The sequence below is a fragment of the Sebastes fasciatus genome, chromosome 5, assembly GCF_043250625.1.
Source record: "Sebastes fasciatus isolate fSebFas1 chromosome 5, fSebFas1.pri, whole genome shotgun sequence".
Classification (NCBI taxonomy): Eukaryota; Metazoa; Chordata; class Actinopteri; order Perciformes; family Sebastidae; genus Sebastes; species Sebastes fasciatus.
In genome coordinates this window covers 18,394,572-18,411,509 of record NC_133799.1, presented here as the reverse complement: position 1 = coordinate 18,411,509, position 16,938 = coordinate 18,394,572, and the positions used below count along the sequence as shown (strand labels likewise).

The 16,938-nt window shown below is 44.2% G+C and overlaps 1 protein-coding gene across 4 annotated transcripts in view; it reads right to left on the bottom strand.

The window, feature by feature from the left end:
- Positions 1–1,851: 1,851 nt before the first annotated feature.
- tle2b (TLE family member 2, transcriptional corepressor b) overlaps positions 1,852–16,938 on the bottom strand; it is a 103,781-nt gene continuing 88,694 nt past the window's right edge. For all 4 annotated transcript variants that reach the window (XM_074635460.1, XM_074635459.1, XM_074635461.1 and 1 more), the window contains 10 exons: positions 13,946–14,113; positions 13,300–13,450; positions 11,094–11,263; positions 10,484–10,560; positions 9,293–9,542; positions 8,956–9,203; positions 8,273–8,420; positions 7,341–7,491; positions 5,857–5,933; positions 1,852–2,714 (listed from right to left, as the gene is read on the bottom strand). In XM_074635460.1, the coding sequence (XP_074491561.1) occupies positions 2,607–2,714; positions 5,857–5,933; positions 7,341–7,491; positions 8,273–8,420; positions 8,956–9,203; positions 9,293–9,542; positions 10,484–10,560; positions 11,094–11,263; positions 13,300–13,450; positions 13,946–14,113 (1,548 nt within the window). In that variant the 3' untranslated portion in view covers positions 1,852–2,606. The remainder of the gene's footprint in view (positions 2,715–5,856; positions 5,934–7,340; positions 7,492–8,272; positions 8,421–8,955; positions 9,204–9,292; positions 9,543–10,483; positions 10,561–11,093; positions 11,264–13,299; positions 13,451–13,945; positions 14,114–16,938) is intronic.

The window sequence follows — 16,938 nt, the reverse complement described above, 5'->3', positions numbered from 1 at the left end:
AAAACAAGATGGAACAAAATGCCGAACTCCATGCTTCAAAACCGTAGTCCACAAACCAGTGGGTGACGTCACGGTGATCACTAGGGATATGCGCGATTAGTCAACTAGATGATTAAACGATGCTAGTCAGCACCAGAAATACTAGTTGGTTAAATGTATTAAAATGTTATTAATGTACACATTTAAATTACATGTTAACATAATTGTCTCAGCTGTTGCTATAGAGAGCTGCTTCTCCTCCTGCATTAGCGGCGGCTCTCTAATCTGATCTGAACCCGTCGGCCGCTCCTGACTCACTCGCGTTCTCACAACCCCCGCCTGCTACCAGCTCCTCTTTCTGAAATAGTGGCTGGATTCAGCAGTCAGTCTGGTTCTCTCTTGATCAACTGGATTGGCCAGCAGCACACTGAAACTAGCTTGCTAGCATGTATGCTACAGACTATAGCTAGCGACCTAGCGTGCTTTGAATCAACGAAGCGGGTAGCTCAATGCATCAAGCGTAAGACCAGAGTCCCCACTGGCGGTTCATCAAATATTACACCACACATTGGGTTTGTGAGGTACATTTCTAACTTTGCAGTGGGGACATATTGATTTCAGCGGCATTTAAAATACGATGTGGTTACTGAAAAGTGTGATTAACGATTAAAAACAGCTCTTTAATACACGCAATATTTTTGTCGGACAATGTTTAACGTCATAGTAGTATGTGGAGTGCTCAATTTTGAGTGTTTTTTTAGTGTTTTCTTACTTTTCGACTAGTCAACTAGTCTAAGTTTAAACTTCCATTTAAATGTCAGGGATATAAGTCGTTAGGAACATCCTGTTTCTTGAAGCCATACCATAACTTAAGTGTAAAAACTATATTCTGCTGTTTTACAGGGCGGTTATGTGCATGACTACTTTTTGTCTGGGAGCAGTTACCAGGAAACCAGCAAGTAACTGCAGGAAGTTACTCCTCAACACCAGATAAAACAGCAAATTGTCGTTCTAACACAAAATATTACCTGTTAAATAGTGAGCTTGAGAGGTGCTTTTTTTACTGTAGATTTTTTTTAGATACTAGATTTTATTTCTGGACAGATCCAGGCTAGCTGTTTCCAGTCTTTATGCTGAGATAAGTTACCAGGCTGCTTCATACTTACTCTACAGACATGAGTGGCATCAATCTTCTCATTTAAATCTGTGAGCGTATTTTCCAAAATGTCGAACATTTCCTTTTAAGGTGTTTGCATCTCAATTAATAGCAATCAATAGCTTACCGAACAAGATTTAGCCAGAGCACTTTGAACACTAGCACATCAGCAGGCAGGCGGAGACGGAGATAATGACTCTGATAAACATGTAATTCTCATCTGGTTTGTAAATGAAAACAGCAACCAGTTGCATAAAATTTGAAAGGATTGGGATTAGTCGCTGCTTAGTTGGCTGCTGATGATAGCGTAATCGGTTGTGTTAATTTGCCCTCTTGTCTGCCTTACAGTGAAGTTGGCGTGCTGCTACTTCATCTAGCTGACAGTGCCTTTAATGAGAGTGAGTGCAGCGCCCGGTGTCAGGAGAACAATCCAGAGGAATTAGAGGGAACAGCTCGGCTGATGTTCTGTGTTTGTGTCTCTGGGCCCTGGGAGAATCCCATTGACTCCGCTGCTCATTAGACGCTGCCTTTGTCAGACCAAAATAAAATAGATATTAAGCAGTGAGACGGGGAGCGCTGCGATGAATGTTTAATTGGGTGCTCGGTGTGTTGTGTGTGTGTATGCGTTTCTCTCTTCCTACGATTACCTCAAGGGGGTGTATCCGAGAGTTTTTTTGTATTCTTGCCCGATGACGTGCGCCTGTGTGTGTGTGTGTGTGTGTGTGTGTGTGTGTGTGTGTGTGTGTGTGTGTGTGTGTGTGTGAGCAGGTCTATGTTTCATGTCAGTGTTATGTGGATATCTGAAGCGACCCCCTCCATCTCGGAGCGTCATCGTTCCCCAGCTCCTGACACCTCTCGCTGGGGAGAGCGAGCTGCGGCGTCAGCCTCATTAAGGCTTCCACTGTCTGGCTAATGAATCGATTGTGTGGTATCAGTGCTCCTGGCTGGCGCTCCCACAGTGCCGCTCCGCGCCTCCTCTGGGGGCCTCCCTTCCACTGAGCTCTTAATCAGGAAACAGCCCTAATTACCCTCCTCCCTCCTCCTCCTACTCCTCCTCTTCCTCCCTTTCATTTCTTTTCCTTCCGCACTCTCGCTTTCTCTCCTCCTTCTTGTCTTTCCCTCCCGACTTTATCTTTATGCTCCACCGCCCTTTTCCTTTGTCCTTCTTATCTTGCTGCTTCCCTTTCTGCCTCTCTCTCTGCTATCATGCCTCATCCTTGGGCTAAAAGTGGAAGGGGGGAGGAAGAGGAGGCATTTGGGAGCTCCCACAGTAGCTTATATCACAGGAAAAAGGGGGGAGAGGGGGTGATGTATTAGGGGTGAGGGTCAGGAGGACTCAGAGGACTGAGACGGAGGTGCTGATGTAATGAGGATCAGGAGCGGTTGGCCAGGCAACTCGTTGCCCCCCCTCCATTTTCCAAAAAAACACCCCAAAATCTCCGTCCTGTCTCTTCCCATCTTGTCCTGGCCCTCAGTACACCACCTCGTACACCGTGGCCTTCTTGTCCCCAGAGCCTGTCACTATGTACTTGTCGTCCGGGGAGACGTCACAGCTCAGCACAGACGAGGACTCCTTGGACTGGGAGCGAGCGAGAGACAGACAAAAAACCCAGGGGAGAGAGAGAGAGAGAGAGAGAGATGTGATGATAGATGGATGGAGACAGATGGAGAGAAACAAAGAGAAAGATGTTAGAAAAGATATGACTCATCAGCTAATACTCAATCATACAAGACATATTTGCATTTCAAAACAGTCGGCAATTATTTCCAAACAGACAACTCCACAGCTCCGGGATGCTGACTCATTCGTCTGCTTCAATGTGAGACACACTGCTCTCTTTCTCTTTTATCCTCTCTCTGTTTCTCTGGAGAGATGCAGCCTCATTAACTGCAGGTTTAAGCATCACTAGCAGCACAAGTCTGATGGTCTGTATGAACTGGCAAAATGCACAATCCTCTTTTTTTCCCCCTCTTTCTCTCCTGTGCCTGAAAGCCAGACCTGGGCACCTGGCTTTAGATGATCTAAAGCTCCCTCTAGACCCCCTCCTCCTCCCCCTCCCACTGCTACATCATCATTTATCTTCCTTCCTTTCTTCCCAGACTCTCCACCTCCTCCTCCTCCCTCTTCATCCTCTTAGGCTCCCCTTTCGTTCTGTCCCCCTCTTCTCATGTCAACTCCTCCTCCTCTCTAAACTCCTCTCCTCTCCTCTCCTCCCCCTCCTCTCCCCGCTACAGGCACAGCAGGGCTGTCAATCATCAAGCCACCGGTGAGAGGCCATTTCACACAGGATCCCTCATACTAGACCAAGATAGCAGGTAAGGGGAGTTGGGGGGCGTTCAGGAGGGAGGGATGCAGTGACAAGCCAAAAGATGAGTTTGGAAGGGTTTAGAGTCAGAGATGGAGTGGGAAAGAAAAATAACACCTAAGGAACAAGAGAAATACTTTGTCCTGAGACACAGAGACTTAACATCCTCTAGCATTACAATGTTTACGAGTTCTTTAGTAGTTAATGTCAGACATTGAATGCCCGTCTTGATAAAGTTTGGTGAATTGTGTAAACACCAGGAACAACGATGGAAATCCACTTTGTTTTAAAGCCGCATTTGAATTTTCTGCATTGAAAGCCATGCACACCGGGTCCGCTGTGAATTATTTGCGTTGCTGTGTTGAATTTTCAAAAGAGAATGTCTAACCGGCTAACGTTAACTACACAATACATAAACTATTCGGACCTCAAATGTAATGCTAACGCTAGCTGTTGTGGCTAGCCCCATTCCTTGATCAACATATAACGTTAACAAGTGCATACCAGTTACCTTACAATCTTCATTGTATCCCAGCTGCAGGGCGATCTCAAGCCATATATTGTCCTGTATTTAGTTGTTGAGGTAGTCGTCGTAGTATTTTGTCGTACATTATTGGGTGTTGAGAAGGGGACCCTCGTCTAGGGTAACGGACTGTTGGACAAATGGCCTTTTTTTGGTCGAATGGGATATTTTTCGGACTATTGGTGTTTCAGAATAACAATGGGCAGTCCCCTTCTAAACACGCAATAATGTACTGCAAACACTACTGCTGTACCTCAACAACCAAATAAAGGACAATATATGGCTTGAGATCGCCCAGCAGCTGGGATACGATGAAGATGGTAATGTAGCCGATATGCACTTGCTAATGTTATATGTTGATCACGGAACGGGGCTAGCCACAAACGCTAATGTTAGTGTTGCCATCATATTTGGGGTTCAATTAGTTTATGTATGGTGTAGTTAACGTTAGCCCATTAGACATTCTCTGTTTGTTATATGTTTTTGTTGTTTGCGGTGGACGCGGTACTATTTAGGCGGACACTCATTGACGAGAATGGAACATGGTAAGGCGGATAATTTGCACCGGACCCAGTGTGCGTAGTTGTCATGCGGCGAATTCGCGCGTTGATAATCGTTATTCCTGCACCACATTTACCAACGGATTTACGTCTGATGGTATGTTGTATTTATATAAATATATTAGAATGTATTCAGTAATATGTATTAGGCATTAATGATGATGTAACATTAATATCTAAGCTTATACAGCTTTTTTGATATAAAGAACAAAGAAACAGAGAGAGGGAGAGAAAGAGGGGCACATTAAACGGACCAGCCGAAGTGTAGGAGAGAATGTGAACAACATAGGGGTGGGGGGGAAAGTGAAGAGGTAGTGTAAGAAAAAAAGATTAAAAAACAGGGAAGGGAAGATAGAGAGGACAGGGATAAACCAAAGGACAAGGACAGAGAGAAAAAAAGTGAGGGTAGAGGTACAGATCAGGAGAGAAAGATAAGGAGTGAGCACAGTGAGGGAGAAAGGACAACAATAAACAGAGAGACGAGGAGAGAGAGAGAGAGAGAGAGAGAGGAAAAAAGAGTGGAGCGGAGGGTTAAAGAGAAGCAAGGAGACAGAAACAGGAAAGGACAGTGATAAACCAGAAAGGAGGAAGAGGAGAGAGCAGCTCTGTGTAACACGGTGACAGGAGGGAGCTGTTTGGCGGGAGAAACGTTTGGCATTTGGATAACAAAGCAGATAGCCAGCATTCTCCTTTCAGTCCACAGGGAGAGACAGGAGCCGCCAACCCTGCTGCCCACTGTAGCTTACAGAAATATGACACATACACACACACGCACACACACACGCACACGCACACACACACACACACACATACTCAATGCTCATCTTAAATGTACCTTCATCTCCCCTTGCTAGTTTCATTCACACCCAGACGAACTAGCTCAGCTAAAAATATTGCATCTCTGCATATTCATGTTTCAACATTTCCTCAAACGGAGCGATTGAACACGATGGAGTTATTACATTTGTTCTGTGTTGTGTGTGTGTGCGTTTGGCAGCCTGCACTCTCTGATAAAGCTCTGCAAGTCACCATGGATCAACAAACCTGAATTTAAAAAAGTGTTTATCATGAACTCCCTCATCTTTTTCTCACTTTTGCCTCCAGGGCTCAGTGTGTGTGTGTGTGTGTGTGTGTGTGTGTGTGTGTGTGTGTGTGTGTGTGTGTGTGTGTGTGTGGTTCATAGACAGGAAGCAGAGATAGCTTAAACAACACTATCCACACTGACTAACAGATGACTCTGCAGCTCCAAATACATGCATATATATATTTAAATGTGTATATACACAGAGCATAAACATCCTCAGAGCTCAGAGCATTGCACTCGTCTCTCACCTGGAAAATGCTGGCTCCATATGGTGTCCTCCATGCATTCAACAGATTGTCTTTTCCTGTGCTCACGAACCACTTGCCTGAAATAACACAGACAGTACTACAGGTTAAACAAAGGAAAAGAGGTGATAACGGCACAATATATTGTGCAGACACTGAATACCAACTAGGGGACTCACAATTCGATTTAAACATGCCATTGTTAGACTTGATTTGTAAAGATCCATAGATCATGGGTTTTATGACCTGACAACTGTCATTTACACTTTCAACCAAAAGAAGATCCACTAGATAGCAGGAGTGTACAACAACAACAACTAGACTTTCTCAGAGTTTACGAAGCACACCTGAGTGCACCATGACGTCCCTGTTGGCGCCCACATGCTTTACACTACGCCTAGCACAAACCCTGCATTACTGTCCAACGCGATGTAGACACAATCGATTTTAAGTGGAGATAATGAGACCGTGGCTGAAATCGTCAAATAGTTCGACGAGCGCTGTTTTCTTTAGTTGCTGCAGCCTACAAACTGTCGTTTTTCTGTCAATGACACGTTCGTTGTTTACATAACTCGCCGTGTACGTCGCGTCTTCTTTGAGCTGCAGGCTACCGATTAGATACGTTGTGTCGTCTTTAGCTACAGACTACCGGTAAGATTCGCCGTGTCGTCTTTGAGCTACATGCCACCTGTAATATACATCATCGCGTCTTTAGCTGCAGGCTACCGTTAAGATGCGCTGTGTCGTCTTTAGCTACAGACTACCAGTAAGATCCGCCATGTCGTCTTTGAGCTACAGGCTACCGATAAGATCCGCTGTGTCGTTTTTGAGCTACAGGCTACCGGTAAATTCCGCAGTTTCGTCTTAAGCTGCAGGCTATCGGTAAGATCCGCAGTGTCGTCTTAAGCTGCAGGCTACCCGTAAGATCCGCAGTGTCGTCTTAAGCTGCAGGCTTCCGATAACATCCGCTGTGTCGTTTTTGAGCTACAGGCTACCGGTAAGTTCCGCAGTTTCGTCTTAAGCTGCAGGCTACCTGTAAGATCCGCAGTGTCGTCTTAAGCTGCAGGCTACCCGTAAGATCCGGAGTGTCGGCTTTAGCGGCAGGCTATCGGTAAGATACACCGTGTCGTCTTTAGCTGTAGGCTACCGGTAAGATGCGCCGTGTTGTCTTTGAATTGTTGTTTTTTTCCTTCAGATGTACGCAAGTAGGCAAGGGAGGAGAGAAAAAGAAAAATTGACGATCCTGCTTTTCATTTCGATCGATTTCTGATTAAGAATCAAAACTGTTACACCCCTAATACCAACAGTGTGGAGAGTAATGAGAAGTGTTTGTCAGTAGCTGCAAATATTCTAGAAACATTTAGGAACCAATCCAAGTTTGTGTGTGGGTGTGGGTGTGTGTGTGGAGTCTGGGTGTGTGTGTGTGTGTGTGTGTGTGTGTGTGTGTGTGTGTGTGTGTGTGTGTGTGTGTGCGTGTGTGCGCATACCGCAGTAGGCGAACTTAAGGGAGAGAACGCAGCTCTCATGGAGGTGCAGCTGGTACTTGTCAGGTTTGGAGACGTGCAGGACTTCCACGTTACTGCTCTCCATTCCCACAGCCAGCCACTCGCCTGTCGGACAGTAGCCTAGAGAGAAGATCTGGAGACGGAGAGGGGAGGAGGGGACGACAGAAGAAAGGAAGCAAGGGTGCAGAAAGGAAAACAAAAATGGGGAGAAGATGTGAGAAAATGGGGGATGAGGGAGGAAAGAAGATAAGGTTGATGACAGAAAGAGAACAATGAAGGGCAGTAGGGAGGACAGATGAAGGAATTAAGTGGGAATGTGGGATATCGAGGAAAAGATAAAGATGAGTGAATAGAAAAGAGGAAAGATGGTGGAAAGTAAAAAAAAAGGAAAGAGTGGAATGACGGAGGTAAATATAGAGTGAATTAATAAATTGGGAAAGAAAGAGAATAGCAGGAGAGAGAGGGAAAGTGGCAGATGGAGAGAGACAGCAAGCGAGAGAGAAAGTCATTACACGGTGGATCGAAACTCATCTGACAACGGTGGTCAACTCTATAGCTCTGTTGTGGCAGTGAGGAGTGAATGAGAGAGACAGTGTGTATTTGAGTGTGTGTGTGTGAGGGTGCCTGTAAGGTGCCCCACGTTGGTGTGTGTTGATGTGTTTTTGCTGGTGTGTATTGGTGTAAATACCTGCAAGGTGAGGTCACGGTGTGTGTTTGGATTTATAAGTTAACTTGTGAGGTGAACTCTGTAGTTGTGATGTGATGATCCTGTAATGTACTGTACCTGCATGTACCTGTATACAATTAATGTGCACATATGTACAGTACAAACATTAAACATTGTTAATGTGTGTGTACAGTTAGATGATGTCTTGTTACAGTGTGTGTGTGTGTGTGTGTGTGTGTGTGTGTACCTGCGAGGTGAAGTCGTGCTGCTGGAGCTGGCGTCCCTCTCGGAGGTCCCAGCAGCGGACGGTGTTGTCCAGCCCTCCTGTCCACAGTTTGGTGCCGTCGTTGGAGATGTCGATGCAGCTCGCTCCGTCTGTGTGGCCCTGGAACTGCCTGCAGGGAGGAAACACACAAGAGCTTTAGTAAGACATGCATACACACACTCTAAAGACTCTGCATCTGTGTGTGTTTTTGTTTATTTTCTCCTGGAGGTGTCAGACCAAATATATTTGAATGTTTTCCTCCCTGTAGCACCGACTGCTCTCACCTGATTCTCCATTCTCCCCTTACCACAGTCTTCCCTCCCCGTCTCCCTCAATTCATCTTTCTCCTACCTTGCCAGAATCTGTCTGTTTCATCCCACCCACATCCCCTATGGCTAGTTCACCCCCCCTCTACTCACCTGACCATAGGGTTAGTTGAAGAATCCCCAGACTGCAACGATTTTTCCTCCCTCTCTTTCTTCTTCCATATTTTATCTTCTCTTCTTAAGAACTTCCTGAAATGTTTCCACATCCTCCAGCCTTTCCCTCCCTCACCTTCCTCCCTGTGCTCTCTCCTGACAGTAATCTATTTGTGGAGTTAAAGCGCCAATTTTTTCATGTTCTTTTTCTCCTTCCACTGTCCTCTCCTCCCTCTCTCCTCTCACCTGACCAGCGTCTGGTTGTGAAGGTCCCAGACGACGATGTTGCCGTCGCTGCAGCAGGAGAAGCAGACCTTGTTGTCAGGGGAGATGGCCAGAGCGTAGCAGGCGGGAGCGGACGACGTAAGCTCCGCCTTGATGCGAGGAGTGGGCGTGGCCAAATCCCAGATTGACAGCGTGCTGGCCTCCCCGCCGACGATCAAGGTCCGTCCGTCAGGGAGGATTTTACAGGAGCGGATGTAGTTATCCCTGTTCTGATTGGACAAGATTAAAAAAACACTGTGAAACAGATGCTTGATGTGGATCAAGGAAAAAAGTGTGTGTGTCTGTTTGCCTTCCTCACCAGACAGTCCAGCTGGGCCATGGGGCTCTTGCTGCCAGGCTGGCTGATGTCCCACACCTTGACGCAGCCCTTGCCTCCGGTGTAGACGTGGCGTGTCGAGGTGCTGATGGTGACGGCGCACACCACCTCTCCGTGGTTCAGGGTGTGAATCTGACGGGCGTGGCGAGGGATTCCCGGGCCCAGCAGGGCGTCGGGGGGAAAGGGCACCGGCTGCATCTGGCCGTCTGCGCTCACGTGGAACGAGTAGGCGCTGCAGAGAAGAGAGAGAGAGAGAGAGAAGGGAACAGAAGTAAATCAATAGTTCAGAACTGAAGAGCTACAGCTGAAAATAAACAAAACAAAACAGAGTTTGGACCAGTGGGTAGACTGAAGGACCAGAGAAATGGGCCAAAGACAGGACAGACGAGATGGAATCAATCATGCAATCAATGACCAAGTGAAAGCAGAGGAGCAACAGGTACACAATGCACAAGAGCAAGTTGTGACATCCGACGACACCGTAATGGCCTTGGAACCTCAGTAAGATTTGCCCGAACTCAGGCAATTACTTGGCTCACTGTAGCTGTAGGCGGGAATGCATAATGGCAGATTGTATTACAGGGCCGAGTCAGTGTGGCATTGCTAATGGCCGATCAATAGTGAAGCAGTTGGAAGCCAAGGCTGTTTTATGATTTCAAATTAGCACCGCAAGAATGAATTGCTACTCTGCAACGACTGACAAAGACAATATAATTCGTCAGTCAGCACAGCCGAATGGACTGTGTGCAAGTGTAATATGGACACTTGAAATTCTACATTATCCATCTTTGTTAGACAGGTTCACAGTGCAACACTGAAAAACACTGGTTAAATAGAAAACCCAAAGTGAGCAGCTACATGTAGGAGGAACTACTATTAATTTGGATTCTTATCCAATCCAAATATTTTTGGATTATCGCTGTCTTGACTGAAGTATGTGCAATTGTCTGTGTCTAAATATTCATTTATCCTGACATGATTATCCTGCTCGGCTTTCACATATTTCTTTTTTTAATCAACAGAAAAGAAAATTAACTGTTAAACTGCTCTGTGCAACTGGGGAATACACTACAGTAAGAGTCCATGCTTAAGGTGTACACACAAATGGTATTAAAAGGCTTTAAATATGTGTCTACCGAGCCAAAATTGAATATTAACAGTGTGAATACTTACGGCTTGCCGCCAGAGGAACCAGGCAGAGAGGAGGACAGCCCTGGCGCCCTCAGGTGAGACCGAGAGTCATACGCCACCTGGTGGGGAGAGAGGAGCAGACAAACATCTAACAGCTTGACGAAGACTTAAACGGGTAGCAAGTACAGGGAGACGGGTCTGATTGCAGTCGCGGAGGGGCGTTCCTGTTGCATGACAGGAATTACATTTTTAATCTACCTTCCTCTTATTGTTTAATTTTATTGCATTTCTGCCCTTGTTTGAATGTGCGATTTGAGCTGAATCAGTTGTGTATAAAGTGCTCTATAAAGAAAGTTATTATTATTATTATTGTTATTAAGACTAAATGGTGCTTGTTGAGGAAAGAATTTTTTCAGCAGTGCTCTACACGTTAGCATTTTGTGATCCAGATAAGTCATTTCAATTAAAAAACTCCTCTCCAGGACTGTTGCTCTTTTTCAAAGTTAATTAGAGAATGTAAACCTGAAAACTTTAAGTATATAATGAACGCACTACCTGATAACACAGAACACATTCTAGTTTTAAGGGTTAGAGCTGATGCTGAACTATAAATCAAACCTTGACAGAGAAGAACAATCTGGCCTTTACTCACCATGGGGCTTCGGGAGTAGGCATTGGCTGCTGCGCTGATTTGTGGAGAGAGAGTAAGAGCCCCACCGAAACCTCCAGGGCTGGCCAGCTCCCCGTTCAGGCCTGCGTGGGACACCACGCCAAAATGAGCCGGGTATGAACCGGGGGGCACAGACATGGGACTGCGGAGAGCTGGGGAGGGGAGGGAGAGAGGAAGGACGGATTGACGGATGGAAATAAAGAGGGAAACAAACAATACAGCACAAACACAGTCACAGAGGGGCTGAGAAGAATGGAAATCTTTTTCTATCATTAAACTGTATTTGTTGAGCTGTCAAGCACAGCAATGGTTGCTAACACTTCATTTTACAGGTCTACAAATTTCATGGTAATTAGGTAATAATTAGCAAGTAATCTATTTAAAATTTCTTTGGAATTACTGCCAAATTACCCAAATATTTACCTCAAAAATGTATCGAAAATTACTTTATTATAAACAAGATTTAATAATTATATTTCCCAATAGCTAGTTATTTATTTAATACATTTACAGGAAAAAATACATTACAATACAATACATTTATTGATATGCTTTATTTCCATGTCTGCTGGTAGATAGATAATATTTAGCAAATAACTTCTTTTAAATTTCTTTAAAAAAAACTCCCTACATTTGTGTAGACCTTAAGTCACACAATGGTGAGAATTAAACTATGTTTATGATAAAGTAATTATTGATACATTTTGAGGTAAATATTGGGGTAATTTGGCAGTAATTCCAAAGAAATTTCAAATAGGTTACTTACTAATTATCACCGAATTACCATGAAAAGAAGCGGACCTGTAAAATTAAGTGTTACCGAATGCTCCTCACTGATTATTCAAAACGTCAGTCCGATAGGCAGAATTTTTGTCTAACTTTGGCACAAAACCAGTAAATTATCACTACAAGACAACAGTAATGTCAGAGCATAAACAAATAAGGAAATGGAAAAAGTGGGGGACAGGAGGATATATGGCATGAAGGAAAGAGGCAGACTGGGTGCAGATCTCATTCAGGTCATGACTAGACAAGTGTAATTCAAGGAGCGTCCAGCTAGTTCAGTTTTCTAAAAAATAAAGAAGAGCTCTAGTAGAGTAGCTAAATTAGAAAGTAAATGTAAAGTAATGAGTAATGTAAATGCATTCTGCACTACATGGTGAGTTATGTAATCACATTACAATATTAGTTTGGCTTTTTCTCTGTAACTTTTTGAGTTTACAAATATAAAAAGAACAGTTATAAATGTATGTACTAGATCAGTTCTCAAACGTTTTTCGATAATGCCCATTCAAATATTGTTTCAGTCTAGTAACCCTTAAGGTCCCGACACACCAAGCCAACGGTCGGCTGTCGGACAGTTTGGGGCCGTCGGTGAGCGTCTGTCAGCATAGTTTTTTGCGCTGTGTCCCGCACCGTTGGCTCTAGTCTGCCTGTGTTGGGGATTTTACGACCGATTAAGCATGTTGAGTCGGCGGCGGCGCTCGTCTGTGAGAGAAATCACTCTGATTGGCTGTTCAGCTTAAACGAATCAGTGCACGAGAAGAGAAACGGATGTGAGCAAAGCAAGTTAACGAGGAAAAACACAGGAGGCTCTCCTCATTTTTCATCTTCGTCTGATCTGATCATTCCAATACACAGATATTGAAGCTAAGTGGTGAGAGAGTGATGTGAAAACGGTCGGCAGACGCTGCTTTGTTTCATGTACGCATCATAAGAACGGCTTGTATATCCGCCGTCCTCGGTCTTCCGGTTTCCCTTTTTGAATGACGAATACAGACTACCGCCGCCTGCTGGTGTGGAGAGTTATTTACGTACGAACGTACGTGCTAACTGGCTGTCGGCTGTAGTCTTTGTGGTGCGTTCAAACGCAACAGTCGGCCTTCATCGGCGCTAATTCTTTGATGACACTCTTTAAAATGTGATTTATCAAACTTATATTTACATTTTCATTGAACTTATTATAGTATAATTAATTTAGGAATAAAAATGACTGATATTTTAAAAACAATATAAAAAAAAAGATATCACGTACCCCCTGCAGTACTCCAAAGTATCTTTAGGTGTACTAGTACCCCCATTTGAGAAACACTGTACCAGATTAATGTTGTGATAGTATGTGATGTTGTGCTGTTATATGTATTAGCAAGCTCCTTTATCAACAATACAACATGAAGCTTGTTCTCACCAAGGGGGTCTGCACTGGATGCTGCTTTGCTGACCAGACGAAGGCAGGAGGTGCTGGGACCGGGGGCTCCCGATGCTCCGGGGGTAAGGGCCTCACGGTGGGACGGGGACGGGGTGCCAGACTTGGACAACGGAGACTGGGACTTATCCATCTGTACAGAAGTCAAACAAGAAATATAACAAATAAAACACATGGCTGATCTGTCATGGGACGTCCTACAGTACATTTATTACACCAACCTTCAGAATCTGTCACCTTTTTGACTAATCCCACTGAAAAGAGAATACTTTGTCTCGGTGCTACAGGTAGAGCTATTGTAACAGCTATCTGTACTGTACTAGACAGCCGTGTAGCTTCTCAACATCGTTTAATAGGACAATGATTAGTTACTGTACAATAGTTATGGGTTTTACGAGTTTTAAGTGTTTTTATTCCCACAGCAAAACACCATAAATGCTGGCATAACATCTTCTGTAACAGGAATGGACAACCTAAGGGTACAATTTTATTACAAAAGAAAAGAGGCTGAAAATCTTCAGTCTCATTAAACATGTTGAAAATTACAGTAATATTTTAGCATAAAGCTCAAGCAGGCCTCCGAGTCAGCAGAGTGCAGTAACTCCCTGAGAATCTATATCTGTCTTACCTGTGCCGAGTCCTTGGCCTTCCCTGGGGTGGGGCTGCGGGGGTTTGGGGTGGAGGGGGCCTCTCCTGTGCTCGAGGAGCCCGGGAGCTCTTTCCTCAGGGTGGGAGCCCGGTCTAACCCGTTCCCGTGGGGGGAGTGAGGAGGGCTGCCCACAGGAGAGTTAGGCTCCTGAAAGACAAAACAGAGATTGAATAAACTGGTGCACACAATGCTTCAATTACTTTGTCCTTCCATTTCAGTCTCGCCCTCAAGTCCATTTTACAGCATTTCATCACTATGACATTTTCTGTTTAAAGAAGGGATCCTTGTCCTTAAAGGGCGGGTCCATCTGCGTTCTTTTCCGGTTCTTTTTCTCAAATGGAAACGACCACTCAGCTGCTGCAAAAAGCAGTGAAGTAGGTTATCAAAGTAAGCCAATCAATAAGGTTATGAATAACTCGCTGTGCTAAGTTTGGAAATACCTGAGAGGGATAGTTCAGACTGAAGTGGGTTATGTATACTCTCGTGTTCTGTGAGGTAAAATTACTGTTATTGTGAATGGAGTCTGATGAGCGATATAACGGCTTCAGTTCCCCGTCGGAAAGGGCTGTCTGATGGCGAGGTAAAGCGGCTGTGGACGGGAGCAGCAGAAAAACGTATTTTAGCCACCTAAAAAAATCTCTATCAGTATAAGTGTACGCTATATTTAGAATAATTTCACTGCTTTACCTCGCCATCAGACAGCCCTTTCTGAGGTGAACTAAAGTCATTATATTGCTCTCTTCAAAGCCACCAGACCAGACTCCATTCAGAAAAATACTCATTTAACCTCACCAAACACGGGAGTTGCTGGTCTACCGCTGCATTGATCGCTTACTTATTGTGTGACTTTCGGATCCAAACTAACGTGACGTCCACACAACAGTACATTGCTTAGCTTCCGCGCCCGTACTCCTGTCTGCTTCTCCAAACTAGGAGCGTGCCGACTGCCATCTAAATTACTGTACTAATACACCATGTCAGGTCACATGGGGAAAAGTTTTTAGATGGGTTAAAGAAAATAGCATTTTGACGCTAAAAGATACATACTTTGACCAAAATTTGAATGTTAAATTTGAATACATAAGGAACACCGCTGGTAAGCTACAGAATGATATAAAATCCTAAAAAAAAATAAAAAAATAATGGACCTGCCCTTTAAAGTACAATTTCACAATTCTTTTTTTAGTTGCATTTTTGATGATAGGCACTTTACCATTGTGCTTTTTCCACTGCACTTCCTATTCGTTGCCACCCGTAGAAAGTGCACCAGTATGTTCAGACAGACATTGTCCCCGCTTGAAAGTTACCACAACGCCATATGACGTCATCGGGCAGCCACTGTGTTGGCCAATCGAATGCATGCAACTAGGGCTGCAACTAATGATTATTTTCATTGTAGATTAGTCTGTCGATTACTTTCTCGATTAATCGATTAGTTGTTTGCTCTATAGAATGTCAGAAAATGGTGAAAAATGACGAAAGATGACGTCCTCAAATGTCTTATTTTGTCCACAACTCAAAGATATTCAGTTTACTGTCATAGAGGAGTTAAGAAACCAGGAAATATTAACATTTAAGAAGCTGCAATCGTTGCAGCTCTACATGCAACCACACATTCCTGGTAGATTTTTTATTTTTTTACGTGATTCAATTATTGCCGCCATGATAACTTTCCGCTGTAAAATCCCTCCTGGTAATGTTATAAACCACTGTGCAGTTAGTGACAGATTTTTTAGTGACTTCAAAGTTACAGCTCTATTACCACAACTGTAATTCCTGGATCGTATTTCATTGTCTCACCGGCACCTGAAGCAACGTGCACCCACACTGCAGGCCCTTGCATTTTATAATGCAGTCTGAACACCCACTTATTGTCTTGTTTTCCTTTAGAATATTTTTGTAAACACTGCAGTGTGCCAGCAAGCTGAACTAGGGAGAGTTTGTTATGATGCAGCAGTTGGTTAAAGAGTTTTAAAATTCACTTATTTAAAGTAAAATGCTGCAAAATTCTTCCATAATGGATACAACGCAACCTCTAGTGTCACAGCCTGTATTGTGATTTGTAAAGGGACTCAGGGAACATTACATGAAACAGCGGAGATTGTCACTGTGGCTGGTACAGTAGTGTGTGGACCTGCAGATAATGTTGCTGTTACAGCTGCTTTCATCACTGGAGACGCCGTTGAGCCGGCGCTGCCTCCCCCAGAACAGAGTGCTGGAGTAAGCACTTCTCACTGGGTCACAGTGATCAGCACACACACTTTACTGCTTAAACACACACACACAAGATCATCTACTCAAACAACCACACACAGAGACATTTACATGGCGTGTACACACTCATACGCAAACAGAAATGCACGCACAGGCTTGCATGTATGTTTAAATACATGCATGCACATTCTCTCTAATAGACACACACACACACTCTCTCTCTATCTCTCACACACTCACCAGAGGATTTGCCTCCCTTTTTCTACCATTACCCACATTTGTCAAATTTTTTTTTTCTTGCTGCTTTTGTACCAGTTTCCAAATCACACAAGAGACCGGTTCTGCTTTTGTGTGCAATATCAAAATACAGAAGGCTTAGATAAAACATATTTTGGTACACTGCGTGAAGTATTTAAAGAACTAAAATATTCCAGGGGCATAAACGGCTTTGCATATATTAAATGAAGCAGACTGCAGTTATCTAATGAGAGAAGGGAGGAGAAAAAGGGGGGAGGTGGAGCTAGAGGGAGGGAGAGGAGTGGGGAAAGAAGGAGTGAAAAGGAAAGAGAGACAGTGGAGAGATGGAAGAACAGAGGCTTCAAGAACAGAAATAAACAGAAAGAAGTAGATGAGAAAAGATAGACCAAGTATTTGGGAATGTGTGTGTGTGTGTGTGTGGACAGAGTACAGACAGCGTTCACAAGAAGAGAACACAAACAGCGGCGGCTGATAATGAGCTTACATAGGAGCTCTTCCTA